General features: G+C 40.8%; 1 protein-coding gene across 2 annotated transcripts; it reads right to left on the bottom strand.

Moving 5' to 3' along the window:
* Positions 1-775: 775 nt before the first annotated feature.
* On the bottom strand, positions 776-15,642 carry LOC108678359. Of its 2 annotated transcripts, none has more exons than XM_018166771.2 (4): positions 15,584-15,642; positions 2,429-2,554; positions 1,793-2,002; positions 776-1,342 (listed from the first exon to the last, which is right to left on the bottom strand). In XM_018166771.2, the coding sequence occupies exons 2-4, from the start codon at positions 2,550-2,552 to the stop codon at positions 963-965; spliced, it is 714 nt and encodes a 237-aa protein (XP_018022260.1). In that variant the 5' UTR covers positions 2,553-2,554; positions 15,584-15,642; the 3' UTR covers positions 776-962. The 2 variants fall into 2 exon arrangements, with proteins under 2 accessions (XP_018022260.1, XP_018022268.1); XM_018166779.2 differs by lacking the exon at positions 15,584-15,642 and adding an exon at positions 4,164-4,240.
* Positions 15,643-17,337: the final 1,695 nt, after the last annotated feature.

Genomic DNA, 17,337 nt, shown 5'->3' with positions numbered 1-17,337 from the left:
AAAAACCCTCGAAAAAAGTATTGCTAAAAATGCAAAAAATAACCTGTAAGCCTTCTTTTTGTATGCCAGCTCGAAGTGCAAGATGAAGGACGGTATTTCTGATTTGAAAGTAGATCAGTGAAAGATATCCTCTGATGAGGGCAAAGCTAACGTACTTAATCATATCTTCAGTAGCGTATTCACTGAAGAGGACTTGAACAGTATTCCAGCTATAGAGGAGCGCCCAGTCAGCTCTAAATTAACGAGCTTTGAAATACAAGAAGAAGAGGTTCTCAAGCGCCTTATCGCTGTAAATCCAAACAAGTCATGTGGACAAGACGGTTTCCACCCCAGATTACTCAAAGAGTTAGCAACTGTCCTAGCCCTGTCTCTTATACACATCTAGATGTGTATAAGAGACACTATCTCAATCAATCGTCAGCTATGGAAAGATCGGGTTCCAAAGGCCGGATCCCTTGTGAATCAAGTCACGAAAAGTTCAAGAATCGGCAACAGGCCATGGGCCTATTTCTTCAGCGCCGACACTTCTATTCTTAGTCAGCCGCCATTCTTGGATTGGTTAGCCGGTTGAATTGCCAATTTATCTTATAAATATCAGACTTTAGGCGTCTGATTTCATCAGACTCAATCATAACTTCTAGACTCGTGTACAAAATATCGCTATTTCAGCATGAACTAAGGGAGCTGAAGGATTTTTCGAAATTTGAACACAGTTCAATCTACATCCTAATTTGGGGCTCTATTTGAAAGAGAAAAAAATAACCTCACTAGTATCTCTAAATTTATTTCATCATAAAGATGGTAATAAATATAAAATTCAGAAGGAACAAACCAACAAGTTAAACGTTTCAGTGCGGGTCTCCCGGACTGTCAGCTTGACCTTGCCAATAATTTATTTCAAGTGTTCCGACTGGCAAATTCATCTTATAGTTCAGAATTTCGACGATTACTAGCCAACAAATCTACAGCTTAACATTGTGGACGGCTTCGATGTACTGGATTAGAACATCAGAGTCTTCACAGATCACTGGCTTTTTGTGGTAGCATGCAATATCATGCCATTTGATGCCGTCATCGTAGATGTTGTTGAGCACGCCCAAGCACGACTCCGTGGTATTGTTGATTTGGAACTCAGCGTTGTCGGGCTGTGGCCCACCGAAGTGCCCTGCAGCACTCCAGGGCTGGATGTTCCAAGTGGGAATGACTGCGTTGGTTGGGGGGATTTTCTGATTGGTGTTCGACCAGAACCAACCCTTGATGTTGATTGGCTTCAAGTCCTCCCTAGTCTCGCAGCCAGTGAAGTCGCAGAGGCGGCCGGAGGTCCAGATGTAAGTCACGTTACCTGCACGAAATTTTATAAATTAAAGTTCCAACACTTTCTCTTCGGTTTGTTAAGATACACCAGTAAATCGTGAAAATTCACTGCAATGCACCATGCCATGGTATATTTATAGGCTGACTTCGGTGAAATAGTTTCATATAGCAGCTTGATGTTGCTGTGCCATTCTAATGCGAAAAGACTAGTTATGTACTTTTACCGTTTTCATATTTTACGCACTGCAGACCCAACCTTTTATTTTAATGCATTTTGTTACGATTTACATGTGCAACTCCAGAATTTCAGCAAAACCAGGCGCACGTTAATTAAATTATGAATAGCCTAGTCGCTCAACTATGATGGTATAATTTACATGGAAATTGCTCAAACCTAACTTTCAGGCCAAGAGCAATTAGGCCAAGAGCCGCGAGGGCTTCAAAGCTGCATGTCCATGATATACAAATCAGAACTCACGGCTCTCAAGGAACTTGAAGATCATGTTGTTCTCTTGCAAGGTCTCCATGCCGACGGCGTCCATGCACCGCTTCCTGCACTCGTTTCTGGCATCGAGCCAGTTGACCTTCTTGCCCGCAGGCTGGCCAGTCGCAGGATCCGTCTCGATGTTAGAGGGATCGTCCCACGAGAAGTAGTACCAGTGATTGTTGAACTGCCAGTGCTTTGGTCCTGGGGTAAGAAGTGATGCATTTAGTTGGAAAAAATGCAGGTACGGTATCCTTTATTGCGCGTAAATAAACAGCATTTTAATAACTGATCCGAAGATTATCAAAATTCAATATAAAATTTTGTGATATTTGCGAGTTTCCATAGAAGGCAATGCAGGTTTTCGAAGAACTTGCCTAATGTACGCGATCTACAGAAAGTGATAAACGTCTACATTAATGGATGAACGGAAAGACAATTATTAAAAAAAAGATTTGTTACATGAACGAGACGCACATATACATACGTAATCAATAAGATTATGGTTAAATATTAAAATTCAATGGCCAATTTAGGACCATTTCTTAGCTTCTTTATTAGAGTAAAGCGGAGGCAAAATTTTCCATCGCTCGGACGACGAATAAAACACGAGACGAAGATTCAACTTACGGGTCTGGCAAAGCTCGAGCTCTGGAAGAGCAAGGAGAGTTCCTTGCTGGGCGGCTTGATCTTGCTGCTGCGCCACGCACACGCCAGCGATGACCAGCAGGGTTAGGAGTGCTAAGTACTTCATTGCTGTTGGGAAGAAAGAGACTAATTACTTGACTTCAATACCAGTTTATGAGGAGTTCTACACATTCATAAAGTTAGAATGCAGGTATAAATCGGTTTTAGGAAGGAAACTATGACGTTCATGTCTGGAGGAACTTCGTCTAAGGGAAATCTCTTCGAATAACAGGACTCCGTGACATTCAAAAGTCAAGAACATTGCAATAATTTGACAAAATTTGTCTATTATTTAACGCAGATAACACAATGCTATGGATCCTGGTTCATTGGAAACTTAAACACCAGAAGTACCGATAGCGAGAAACCTATTGTACGGAGTCCAACTATTAATGACAGAAATTTTGCAAATAATTCAATCAATCCAGCAACTTTCTCTAATAAAAAACTGCTCTGTTCTAATGACATGTCAAAATTCAGAATCAAGAACTGCAAAGACCGTCATTGCAAATAAGCGACGCCAATCATTTTAGTCACGGTTGACACATGAAACTTCTCTAATATAGATCAAATTGCGTGCATATGTACATGATGGTTGAAGTCAGCACACAGGCTTCCTGGAATTTACATTTAGAATAGAAGAATAGAAGTGTCGGCATTGAAGAAATAGGCCCATGGAAAATTTGCTTGCTTGAAAATATACCAGCGATAAAGCCGAAGAATTAACGAAACTTTCCAGCCTTCCCTTCAGTACGACAAAAAGTGGATGGGAATACTTGTAGCTACGTGAAAGACAATAGGATGATATGCCGCAGCGACTATTCCTACATTTATAGTAAAAACAAATGCCCAGAAAAGGTTAGTTTTTCAGCCAATGTGTGGCCATGAGGCCATGACTACGATCTAAAATTCACACAACACCGTTCCTAAATGATGGTATCCTAATCTAATCGGGTCCATGCTTGGTCTGTAGTTCTTATTGCTTGGGAGTGTCTTCAGTAAAGGACGCGCAGGTAAGACATCAGTTGTCTACGATAGGAAAGTACCTATGAAGATGTCTTCGCGTGTACGCGTGATGGTTCAAGTGGAAGTGGTGCGACGGATACGCTTTCTCACAAACAGCTTTCACGCTTCCGTCGTGAACTCCATTAAGAATTTATGCTTGTACTTGAAAACTTCCCATATCTTTAAATAAATCCCACTTATTACATCGAAGTTTCTCAATAAATTAGTTGTGACATTACCTTTTCGAAGGATATTGCTCCTTTCACTACATGAATTAAACAGGTGGAATGTCAAACAAAGGTTGCAAGTTCATCTCGACGTACGCTATAGCTGCAAATCACCCTCCATGTTGGTGATGAGTTAATACGGCAATTGAATCCTGTTCAGATTGTTGACCGAATATGGAAATTCTAGGTTGAAGCTATTGCCACCAACACCTCCGTTAGATTATTCTCAATTGACTAAATAGTTGGCGTCTACAAGAACACGTCACTGGAAACCAGCCAGGTGTCGATGGAACGAATCTTACATGAACTCGATAACCTACAAATTACTCCAAACCTAACATTACATAATCAATTTACCGCTGCATGACACCCACCGTCAACGATACATACAATGAGCTATCAAACCACCATTCATCCAAGTTACTCGCACCGTGGACGAAGCCTACCTTACAGAACCACCAACGCGGGACGACTGCCGACATTCGTATCGTCAGAGGCGAAGATCGCCTCGAGTATGACGTAACGCCATCCAAGCCAAGAGGCTAAGGTCATCAGTAGGAACTACCCTATCAACACGGAATCGACTCACGAAAAGAGTAGCAACGCGGATTCTCTGCATCCGTCCCTGACATCATTAAGAATAGTAATTTCCCCACTTTGTTTATCGCAGCAAACACGTGCAAATTATTATAATTAAGTCAATCAACTAAGGTTTGATGCCATTGGAACAGAGGCCTCATGCGTGACAGAAAAGATATTTCAATGTTGAGGCCCACCTTAACATGCTACATGAGACAAATTTTTCTGATGAAAGTCGTTTTTGAGTAGCGATGGACTTGTACATACTAATTTAGTTTTCAGTTTCACGAAATAGCTTCAAAGCACAGACCTTCTTGATCTGTTATTATATTCATATCATCTGACTATTATGGTAAGTAAGATAGTTTTTGGGTGGGGGGAATTATTGAAGTCTTCTACGAATTTTTCGAATGCAATTTGCATAAGTACATTTGTACGTCTTATTACGAGTTTGAAAACTCAAATAACAAAGGAAGGCTGGGTCTTTGTACTCGTAGCGACAACAATCAAGAGCTTCAGCTAGATACCCTCATAGAAGCTGTACTACATAGCACGCATTTCGATCGAGTATATCAGTTTACAGTGTATTGTACATTAGCAATGGAACACATGGCAAGGAAGAATGTTCGGCAAAACCTAACCTCACTTTCACTTCTGCCGACGTGTTTTCGCTGGTCGCTACATACAACTGGTATACCTTAGCGCTCGCCACTGAAAGGCAAATGAGAAGAGACGGAGACCAGGAAAGATGCCTCGCTTCAAGAGCTTTTCTCCATTGAAAGGCAAGCGAGAAGGGACGGAGTCCAGCGAAGATGCCTCCGTTCCTTTTCTCCATTGAAATTCATGGCAAGACGCAGCAAACGAATGCCGAAATACAGCAGCTTGCTTTAATTTACAATGATTCATTTAATAAATATGGGTAGGAATCCCACTGTAACTAATTTTACACTACAAAATTAGTATTATTGTAACCATCATATCAATTATTTTGCTTCAAAATTAAACTTATATGTAGTCAACTCGTAGTATTGAGCAATTTAAAAGGAAAAATAGAAGATAATCAATTCGAATAAAAAATGCATATTTTTTGCTCGGTGCTTTTAAGAAGTGAACTTGTACATTTACAAATTATTCTCTAACGAGAGAAAATAATTAATAATAAAACTCCCACCTGAGCAAAGAAAAATTAAATGCTTAGTCATTTGGGTTAAGGTGAACTGATCAGCTTATTTCTAATCAATGTGACTTTGTCGGAACTCAACATTTCTTATTGTTTCTCTGATGAGATTTCATTTTAGATTAATGAAATTTCGACAATTGGAGAATAATTATCTTGAATTTATAGTTAATGTCTTCTTTCAAGCCTCAGAATAATTATTCTAAATATTCAAATGTATGCAAGCTGCAAGTTCGCTGATTTTATTCTAGACACTTTATGGTTCTTCACCACCTCACTTCATTCTTTACTGACAGTGAATTTATAGGTAACGTCTTCTTTTAAGCCAGAGAATAATTTTGTCTAAATATTCAAAGGTATGCAAGCTGCAAGTTCGCTGATTTTATTCTAGACACTTCATGGTTCTTCACCACCTCACTTCATTCTTAAATTACAGGAATCGTCGTGTCTAAAATTAAAAGTTCCAACCAAGATGCTTGCAACTCCAAGGCCGCGCGCCGCTGCCTCGGGCGCGATTGCAACAGAAGTGGCATCGCGGAAACGATTATTGAATCTGAATCCAAAAAAGGTAAAACTGAAGGCGGCAGCCCACGCTTGCGCCAGGGACTCGTAAAATTTTCTTGCGATGTTCCTCCTAGAATGACAAATTATGATGGAACTTCAGAGCAACTGGCGCCAATGCCAAATCTTTTTGATCATATATAAATTTTAACCATGCGAGTGGTATACAATCTGTGTTCGGCTTCAAATAATTGTTAATTCAGATGATTAATTTAACCATGGTCAGACGACATACTTTTACAACGTTATAATCGTGCCAAGTTTAGGTACAATTGTACCAATGCAAGGGTTAAACACGATGTGTTTATTAGTTCTCAATTAGTCGTTGTATCGCGACATTTGCTCTCAGTGCTCGAAGTTGAGTCCAGCCTTAAGCCTTGGCCGCATGGCTGGTGCATGGAGTTGTTTTGGAGGAGATTTTGGGTACACAGAGCGCTCCATGTCAGTGCGAGTGCAAACGGAAGCTTCTCTTCCTCCTGAAGTATGGAGATGCGGAAGACAAGCAAACAACTTTCAGGAAGCAGCAAGTCATAAAGTGTTAAAGCTCGAGCGCAGATTGCTTGCCTCGAGTACGCTTGCCTTCAATCATCTAAAGAATGAGAAAAAGCAACACACATTTTTCAGGAGTACAGACAGGTCGGATCCTGGTTAATACACCGCGAAACTGAAGCTCGCCCGAAGATGAAATCATTCCAGGCGCTTAGAAATTGTGGTCTGAGGAAATCATAGAAAAATCTGGCGCACATATGAAACAGGCTGGCATAAATTCACTCGGTGAGCGAAAAATCAGATAGGGACAGCCTTGGTAAGGCGTATTGTCACTGGGACATGAGTCGACGGTAAGATTAGGACTAAATGGACGGGCATACATCTTAGACCTACAATCCTCGCTTATATCAAAGCATCGCAAATGTTCTACGTACATCAATGAGTAGAATATACATTCACGAGTCTTATGTTCAGGCATCGGTGGTACGCAACTTGTGAAGGATTCTCAAGTATTATGAACATTCATAGGTGGAAGATACACTCATGCTGGGTTGTTACTAGCTTGGTAACTTGGAACAAACGACGTCCGTTTTATGTCGCTAAGCATTACCATCTGGCGTGTCCCAACGTTACACGCAGAGTTGCTGTATGCTCAGCCCGACCCTTTCTCCTGTACAGCCTTGACTGCTGCTGTCACTGTTACAGTCGGTACAACTGCTGTCACTGCTGCTGTCACCACTGATGTCACTGATGATGTAGGTTTTCTGTCACAGACACCCGGCTGCTGTCGTTGTTACAGCCACTACTGCTGTCAGTACTTCAGTCTGCTGCTGTTGCTCTTGCAGTCGTTACTGCTGTCTACTGGCATCGTTGCTCTCATTGCCTTTGCCAGAATTACTGCTTGCTGCTGTCACCGTTGTTTGCTTTATAGCTTAAAGCACATAGCGTATAAACGTACGGTCCTATGATTTATTTAACCATATTGCTTGTCCAGCGAGTTAGGACAGTTCCATCACCAAGGACATTACTGTGGTATGGACCTCCATTTATGCGGTTGAGCTAAACGAAGATTGCACAAGCAAATCATTGCTCACGGTCAACAAGGATCAAGCCTCGCTGCACTGTCAATGATTATTGGTTTAGTAATGTTACTTGAACAATTTTTCTTTGTAAAAATTGATTTTTGTACGTTCCCTTTACAAAAGATTGCCATATGCAGCATGGGCTTAGTATTCTCGATTACGCGCGCAGAAAGCTTTCTTTTGTTATAATGTCCATGGCTTTTTCATTACCACGAACATAATGCGATTCAGGGTTTCCAAGACATATGCACAGGATAGCGCACTACTGAATAGTCACGTCGAACTCCTCACCTCAATGTTGCAACGGATTGTGCAAGCCTCGCAGGTTGCCGATGCTAATGGACGAGTATGCTTATCAGGACTGGTCATACTGGCAGCGGCATCCGTGCTACATGCGATTAGTGAGTCATAAAATGCCTACAGCTCGTACCTAAATTCCACGCGGTGATAAAGGCTTCGGACATTTGAGGTCCGTTCACTGTGGATTCTAATGAAGGACTTGTTAGGGACTAGAGCTTTTCACTGCTTTTTACATTTAGCTGCCATGGAGTGACTTGTGATGTAGATATTTAGATTTTGCTTAATTTAACCTATTTTGATTGGCCGGCAAGTAAAATGTATAAGGGTCCATGTGAAAACGCTGGAAGGTGCTTCGTACACCACTGGTCTTAAAACCAATTATAAAAAAATATGAGGGATCCAAAGGCTGGTGTGAACCGTCGATCTTGTGAGTCTTCATATTGCGGGCTATACTGCGAGATTTTCAGCACGGTAAGAAATATGATGAGATTCTTTATAGAATTTTCCGTAAATAGTGAAATTTCTTAACAGAGACCAACGATTTTTTTAGCAATGGGATCAAATGGAGCATTAGCGATTATGTCTGTCATAAAATCCCAAAACTAATGAATGATTCAAAGCGATTCTCCGCGGTAATGGTAGACGATCGCACATTAAAATTCCTTCACAATTCCGAAATCTCGTCTAATGCCCCATCTGATATCAAAATAACAAATATGCATTCCAGCGGTGCATTAATCCCACATATAGAGCAAGCAATCCTGATAAACACATCCGCTTTCTGTGTATTTCAATGCAGACTCATATTTTTAAAGTGCTTGATCGCTCATATATGCACTGCATTTACAACACATTAAACGTTAGATGTCATGGGACATTCTAAGCAAAAACATCACGAGAATGTGATGCCAACACACACGATCATTGTAACCTTGACCTAACGAGTGATAACAGGAAGTGCCACGCTCACGATGACTTTCAATTCTTATTAATTTTTACGATAAAACTTAGCGAACGTGATGAGTGAGCTCGCTGCATGACAAATGCGAGTTAAATGCTTACAAAAAGATTATATTTTTAAATAGTGAGATATAATTAGAAAGTTCTGAGGTGCAGATGGTACGTGGCAATATTAATTCATGATAAGTATTAAGAAGTGCAATATTGACTCGTATTGACATCGCACGGACTTCACTGCGTACGCAAGTGGTACGCAACACCGCACGGACTTCACTGCGTACGCAAGTGATACGCAACATCGCACGGACTTCACTGCGTACTCAAGTAGTGGTACGCAACACTGCACAGACTGAGTACGGTGATCAAGTAAGTTTCTCGTTCTACGCTTTCTTGGCCAGAAATCGCACAGGACAGATCGGTGTGGCCTTAGCTGTCACACTATACGCTCCTACAACGACCGGTTTCTTCCTGCGATGATTGCTAAGGTGAACAACTCCGCTTTCTTGACCAGCGTAGGTACAAGAATGATCGGTGAAGCCCTCATCATTATATTTATATGCCACTGCACCATCAGCTCTGGAGCTTTAACCACCCGTAGCCCTGAAGATGCGCTCACTATTAGCTAAAGTGATGTGGTAGCGAGGGCTGAGTTATCCAGGGCTGAGGTATTGAGGGCTGTGGTAGCGAGGGCTGAGTTATCCAGGGCTGAGGTATTGAGGGCTGTGGTAGCGAGGGCTGTGGTAGCGAGGGCTAAGGTAGCGAGGGCTGAGGTAGCGAGGGCTGAGGTAGCGAGGGCTGAGGTAGCGAGGGCTGAGGTATCGAGGGCTGTGGTACCGAGGGCTGAGGTACCGAGGGCTGAGGTAGCTACAGTCTTTGAGTCTCAGTAGTCTTGACAACAATTTAAGGACCTGTTGAGAACTTACTTGCAAAAGTCGTATTTCAGTCGCAGTAATGCATGCTTGTATACGTATATTAATTTTTGTTATAAAATAATGTATATTGCAAATTTCAATCGACAGGGACATCAGTGGGATCACTTAGGCATATTTTAGTGGCAATAAACAGGAACTTTTCTCGTGGTAGCCGAGATTATTTTCTCACTGCATACCCTGGTGTGGAATCACTCCACTTTCAAAACAAGCTTGACAAATATGTGACAAAGAGAACAGGACAATTCACTTCCGTGACTTGATTAGAGTATAAAAGTATAATCATGGTTAATAAGTGGTCCCAGAAGGATTACTAGAATATGAAACAAGAACCAACACCAGGGGCCCGGCTGTAAACTAGAAAAACTGCGTTATAACACATACACGCGACAAAATTTCTTCTCGCTTCGAGTCACCGACATGTTGAACAGCCTCCGTGATTACATCGTTGACGCTCTGAGTATAAACGCCTTTAAGAACAGACTAGACAAGGTCATGCAGGAGCATATATGTTCATACTTTAAATGCTTCCCATCTCACAAATTTGTGGATGATCAGCAGCTATTTGGCTTCAACGTCAGTTTTGGATAAATCTGGTCAAAAGGCCAGTCCCCAGATCTCCAATTGAAACTTATCTTCAGTGTGGTTTATTTAGTGTAAACGCACTTTTAGTGAGAATTATGTAGTGTTATACCTTTAATGGGAATTATTTAGAGTACCTTTAGTGGGAATTTCTCAACCTTTCAAGCAAAAAAAAAAAAAAAACAGGCGTATTCACAAGGTTCCATTATAAACTTTCTCAGTAAATAAATAGTAAAATTGCTTGGGATTACTTTGCTTTCAAATTCTTTGATACTTTGAATTTGAGCAAACTGAAGATATATACTTGTCCTCGTAATTACATATAACTTTAGTGTACTCTTCAAGTTCTTGTAAGAGCTGAAGCACCTAAATCCTCCCACGATTAAATAAGTAAAAGTAAAGGGTTGCGCGGGAAGGTCTTGAGTGGCGAAAACGTGTGGGAAAAGACGCACGTGAATCTTTGTTCTTTAGTAGGAAAAAGCAGACAAAGAAAACTTGATGCCACGTTTGTTCGATCGCGCACTCGATCGGGCAAGTGAGTGGCTCAATCAGGACTGTGAACACGAGTTGGCCAAATCATGGAGCGCTAGATCCTATGACAAGTAATATACGAAAGAGTTCCGATTAAAATTTATTCACATTAATGCAAGCACTAACCCTCTACGGCCTGAGAAACCGGAGCAATATTGTCACAAGCCTACTTCCCAAAAAGGATACGTTCTAGTGAGCGCAAAATGACTTGCACTGATGGTTGCCGCCACGTACGACAACTTTAAAATGTTCTCTGTTGCGTACAAACGTCCTCATGTTGCTACACTCAATAGTTTACGTATAATTTAAGTTGAAAGTTACTTTAAAATGTTCTCTGTTGCGTACAAACGTCCTCATGTTGCTACACTCAATAGTTTACGTATAATTTAAGTTTGAAACTTATGTTCCCGGAGAGTGACATACGGTGGTAGAGGGTAAAATTTTCCCTCGTGAACGCTAATGCCATTATTTTTAGCAGTGCCTGTTACTCGACCAGAAAACAATGAACGTTTAAGCAAACTCTGGCCAAAAGATTAATAGGAATTGCGCGCAATAAGAACTAATGAGGCTCATCAGAGGCCCGATTGCGTGAGCGAGAAAACGATTGAGACGCTCGCTGATTGCGAAAGATTGCACGGGGTCTTGAGTCACCGATCCTTCGAGGACAATGAGCCAATCAATGAGTCAATCTATATGCGGTAGTTTAGGCAATAAGCAATTAAAGTTGCCAGTAGCGTGGGTAATCTAAAGTTTTTGTACAACTATAAATTGAGGCCAAAATATCAGAAATAGCAGAAATAATACCCTTAAATATTTATAATAATAATATACCTAAATTTAAAAATTGTCGCTGCAATGAACCAGATTAAAAATGCCACTTTTGAAATTATTTACGCAAGTACGCGCGGTGTATGTCATTGAGTGCAATAATCCTGCAATACTGCGAAGTATTTTTCAACAACAACCCAGACGATTCCAAACAACACTCATGCACGCAGCCTAATGAATGCGATGCGGCGACACTTTTCACTCAACCAAGCAGGTACAGCACCCGCCTAACTTGTACAGAACATGAACTTTCTTCAGCACATGACGTACATGCATACAATACACAGACACCTGTAGTGACACACAGTGGCACCAAACACGGCACACACACAACACACGTACTAAACATATACACAAGTGCACACACTGTCGCTGAACATGGTACACACACAACACACGTACAAAACATATACGCACACAACACACGCGCACACACTGACACTGAACATGGCACACACACAACACACGTACTAAACATATACGCACACAACACACGCGCACACGCTGACACTGAAAATGACACGCACACAGCTCACACACGCTCAACACGCTCACACACAACGCACACATATAGCACACACACACAACACACAGTCGCACACAGACGTCCCGGCGGAGTTTAATTCACCCTGTACGCAGTCTCGGTGCCCCCGAACAATGGGGCGATGTGTCAATTACACGCTGCGATCGCGTTGGTATTTGGCGTAGCCCATACGTCGTAGGCGAGTGGGAAAGCTTTTATTTCAAGTGATGGCCTCAAAATCACGAACTATGTATTGAAAAACGTGAGAAGTTTAGTTGCGTTAAAAATATAGTTTTTCTCATGCACTGAAAAACAAGGAAGAAAATGTAATTTTAACGACAATTGCCGGGATTTTCTGTCGAAACATCGTGACCTTTTATCAAGTGAGGGGAGGAAGCTGTGAGCTCTCATTCAATTGTTTGCCCTTTAATTGGATAGCACACCTTCCTACCATCACGTCCGGAGGAGTGAAGACATTTCTTTTTAAATATAATTCCAGGGAATTCAAGAGATCAGGTAAGTTTTCCTTCCGTAGAGATTGCAACGAGACTGTTGGAATTGTAATTGATTTAATCACCTTTATACGACCATTAAAACGCTTTAGTGGAGTGCCCTTTCTAATGGAGACGACTGAGATAGATTTTGTAATTAAAGTATGTAAGAAGACTTAAGCTGTGCATGATTTTGCAAGAACTCGTGGTTGAATGTGAGTAAACGGTACAGAAAAAAAAAGAGACTCAAAATCGCTTAACATTTATATCTGTATTATGTAAGTTTTGAAGGTTGGTTATTTAATAAAAACATGCATATATTTCGATGAAAAAGCAAATTATACGCATTTTATAGCAGCCGTTGCAAAACTTGAGTGTCTTAAGAGAATTTTTCTTACTGAAGAAACATTTTTTTTTCTAATTCTGCGACAACGGAATGCAAAATTGAAGCGATGAAAGCGTCCGTAAAAGGAGCAACATTGAAGCTCAATACTTAATATAATTTTTGGATGTGTCGGTTAATTTATCTCTTTCAACTCCTCATAATTTTTTCATGTCCTAAGCCTTGACACTAAGCGTTATTAGCCCTGACGAGAGCGGTTTGGCTGGTGTAGCCAGGATTCCATAAGAAAAAAGCCGGGTAAGTAATCTGATGTTAGACCTGACACAAGTTCGGCTCTGAAGAACCAGTTTGTTGCCGGGTGAAGCCTGCTCCTACATCTCATCCCATGGCGCGAGTAGAACTGCCAGGGGCTCAATATTAAAGAATGTATTCGGACCGTGCAGGAAACCTTGTTTTGATAAATATATTGTATTGTATATATTATATATTGTATATTGTATACTTATATATTGTAAGGTTTCCTTCCGTAGAGTTTGCAACGAGACTGTTGGAATTGTAATTGATTTAATCTTCAGCCAAACTACACAAATGTATATATTGTATTGCATATTTGAATATATATTACGAGTACATATTGTAAATTGTATACGTAATATAACTTGGGATACATTTTTATCATTATCTCTTTTCGTTCACGTAGAAGAGGAATTCAATTATTTTATAACTGATATATATTCATTTTATTATATATTCATATTTTATTCTTTATTTCTAATGAGGCGAGTCAAAGGTCGTGCAAAAGTGGTCATTTGACATTCATTCATTTCGATCTATTTCATTCCCAGTAATTATTTCATTCTCGAACTCGAATTCACTCCAGTCGAAATTCGAATATTGTTGATAGCTTTCAAAGAAAAATATAATGCGTTGGGTAAGAATTGCGAAGATTGAAAAATGATTCAGTTCAATAAGATCATGATTGAAAAATATATATAATATTAGGACTAATTTATAAACTACGTCTGACTTCTATTATTATCAACCGATGGAGATAGACTGAGCAACTCATTCGGAATAATTTCTAGAAATTAATATTTGTGTTCAAGTCGGGAAATGTTAATGATGCTTCCTCAAAATTCTAAATTTCTTTGATTATTTTTTAATCATAAGAATTATTAATTAATAAAAAAATTTATTTATTTTCTTATTTAAATTAATTTAAAATTATATTTTAAAATGATTTTTCTGAGCCATAATTGTGCAGACATTCGCGACTGCATTCGGAAGCTCACGGTCTTCGTAGCGTCTTCACTTTGTACGGATGATAGAAATTTTAAGTTTATTTCTTTTAGATTGAAACAACGCCAGAAATGGCGTTGCATTTAAACGTTTTATACGAGAACGCAACGACGCTGGCAGCCTTGACTCATCGCCGTCTCTCTCAATCATCACGAGTTTCTCTGGAAACGAGCGACGCAATCCACGGCTGAACAGAAACGATGACGCAGTGGCCGTGAGGGCGACAGTCAGATTAAAACTATAGGCTACAGAGGGACTGTGGTGCAGTGGCCGTGAGGGCGACAGTCAGAGTAAAACTATAGGCTACAGAGGGACGGTGGCGCAGTGGCCGTGAGGGAGACAGTCAGATTAAAACTATAGGCTACAGAGGGACGGTGGCGCAGTGGCCGTGAGGGAGACTGTCAGATCAAAACTATAGGCTACAAAGGGACTGTGACGCAGTGGCCGTGAGGGAGACAGTCAGATTAAAACTATAGGCTACAGAGGGACTGTGACGCAGTGGCCGTGAGGTCTGAGGTCATCAGGCGCATCCCGACAGAGTTCTCTTAAATCCTTCAGTCCAAATCATATAAAGAATCAATATTAAACTTGACAAATACCAACTAACTGCACATGAAATTACAGATCATGTTGATATATGCTCCAATGTTGCAATGGCCGCAACACTTCAAGACGTAGAAGATATTGTTAACACAAATGTTCTGATGCCGCATCGGTAATTGTATCAATTAAAATAATTTAAATACCAGCAAAATCTTCTATGACTTTATAGCAATTACTCGTGAGACAATATTCAAGTGAAATTTTATTTTGTATAAGAAATATGAAGTTAATAATTTATTTCGTGATTTGGTGCATGGAATGCGTTTGTTGGAGGAACGCAAGCACTTTATCCCTCTTATAGCGAACAGCAGGAGGAATGAACGCGTGATTATCTCACTGTTTAGCCAACAGCGGGAGGAATGAATGGTATTTCTTGAAAAAAATTAATCTATAAATGACAATTGATATACAATAGATTTAATCAGGTATAAACGTTATTGGAAAACGGCAAACAATAAAACTAGTTATATTTAAAAAATGCTTATTTGACTGTTGAATATAATATCAACAGTCGTTGATAATAATAATAAAATACTGAGGCAGCGTTACGTAGCTGATAGCCACGCATGTTCCTGTTATTTATTCTTACCGTAGATTGGTTCACCACACACACGTCCGACACGTAAGACTCCGCACTGCAGAGTGAGCTCCCGCACCTCCCATCCGCTGCCTTATATACTCACGACTCCCCCTCGTATTTACTCTCACCCCACCCCTCACTGCGTACCCTCATCCACCCCCCTCGGTATATACCTCATCCCTCCACCTCGGTATATACCTCATCCCTCCACCTCGGTACATACCTCATCCCTCCACCTTGGTATATACCTCATCCCTCCACCTCGGTATATACCCCATCCCTCCATCTCTAACTCGTTTTGTACTNTATACCTCAGCCCTCCACCTCGGTACATACCTCATCCCTCCACCTTGGTATATACCTCATCCCTCCACCTCGGTATATACCTCATCCCTCCATCTCTAACTCGTTTTGTACTCGTACAGGACTTCCTATTTTATATTATTTTCAAATACATTATATAATGGATATATTCGTTCAGGATCTCCTATTATAATGCAAGGAAATGAAAAAATTCACCACCAGATAACTTTTCTGCGTCAATGTCCATTTAAGGAGTTTTCTGGTCTTGTCTAAATTCTTGGGCGCTGCTTTTGCAATTTTTGTCATCATTACCTGAGTAATTAGCTTTAATAATTTTTAAAACTATTTTATGTTAGCCTCACCTATACTTTATGCTTAACATTAATTTTAACTTTGGTATTAATTTAAATTGTTAAATTCAACATGTGGGTTATGTAGTTTTGCGTAATTTATCCTCCTAACTAAAAATCAATAGCATTACAGGCTTGGCAATCTCTGAGTAGGTACATACACTAGTAGTACTAGTGAGGTTAGGTTCAAATTTCACAGTGCTTTGTGCAATTCTTCAAAAGATATGAAGGCAAAAAATTAAATTTGTTTTTTTAGAGTTCAAAAAGGACTTTAAATACCCCAAACCTTCCCCCTTTCTATTTGTTATCGACCACGCCGCTCTCTACACACCCTTGACTCTCTTGCATTCCGCAAAGAAGGCAACCATCCATTCCTGACATCCCCTCTACCCCCCACTCCTCACCTACCCTCACCACCACTCCCTCACCTACCCTCACCCCCACTCCCTCACCTACCCTCACCTTCCCTCCCTAACCTACTCTCACTCCCACTCCTAACCTTCCCTTACCCTCACTCCACACCCCCACCCTTCACCTACCCTCACCCCTTCCCTCTCCCCTCCCCTCCCTAAGTATGGCACCCAATAACCAAAACAAAAGCGACTTCCTCCTCGCCATCACAACAAGACCTTGGGCAGCACCTCCGTGTACCTGAGCAGCATCACTGCAAGCCTCTCAACTTCCTCGTGAGCAGCCAAGCAGATGCAGCTCATCATCTGCAACTCACGCTCATACTTACGATCAATCATTATTCATTATTTATAGAGGTATATGTCTCTATAAACTAAAAAAATATAACTCAGTACTCACTGCAGTGAGTGACAGAGAGCGCATTTTTTCGTCGACGAAAACTTGAGGTCACGGACGGATGGACGGACGGACGGACAGACAGACAGACGGACATGGCGAGCACAATAGTGCATTTTTTCCATAAATGAGAAAATGCGCTAAAAACAGCGTTGGAACACATCCATGCGACAACATTTCTTCTCGCTTCGAGTCACCGACATGTGGAACAGCCTCCCTGATAGCATCGTTGACGCTCCGAGTATGAACATCTTCAAAAACAGACTAGACGAAGCTATGCAGGAGCATATGTTCAGTCTTAAA

Source organism: Hyalella azteca, unplaced genomic scaffold (genome assembly GCF_000764305.2).
Source record: "Hyalella azteca isolate HAZT.00-mixed unplaced genomic scaffold, Hazt_2.0.2 contig10104, whole genome shotgun sequence".
NCBI lineage: Eukaryota > Metazoa > Arthropoda > Malacostraca > Amphipoda > Hyalellidae > Hyalella > Hyalella azteca.
The sequence above is the reverse complement of the archived record's forward strand: the minus strand, read 5'-3'. Positions and strand labels throughout refer to the sequence as shown.

Coding starts and splice junctions, on each gene's coding strand:
- LOC108678359 (XM_018166771.2), bottom strand. CDS start 2,552: ATGAAGTACTTAGCACTCCTAACCCTGCTGGTCATCGCTGGCGTGTGC. Junction 2,003..2,428: donor GCTCGAGCTTTGCCAGACCC/GTAAGTTGAATC, acceptor TTCTTACCCCAG/GACCAAAGCACTGGCAGTTC. Junction 1,343..1,792: donor CTTCAAGTTCCTTGAGAGCC/GTGAGTTCTGAT, acceptor AATTTCGTGCAG/GTAACGTGACTTACATCTGG.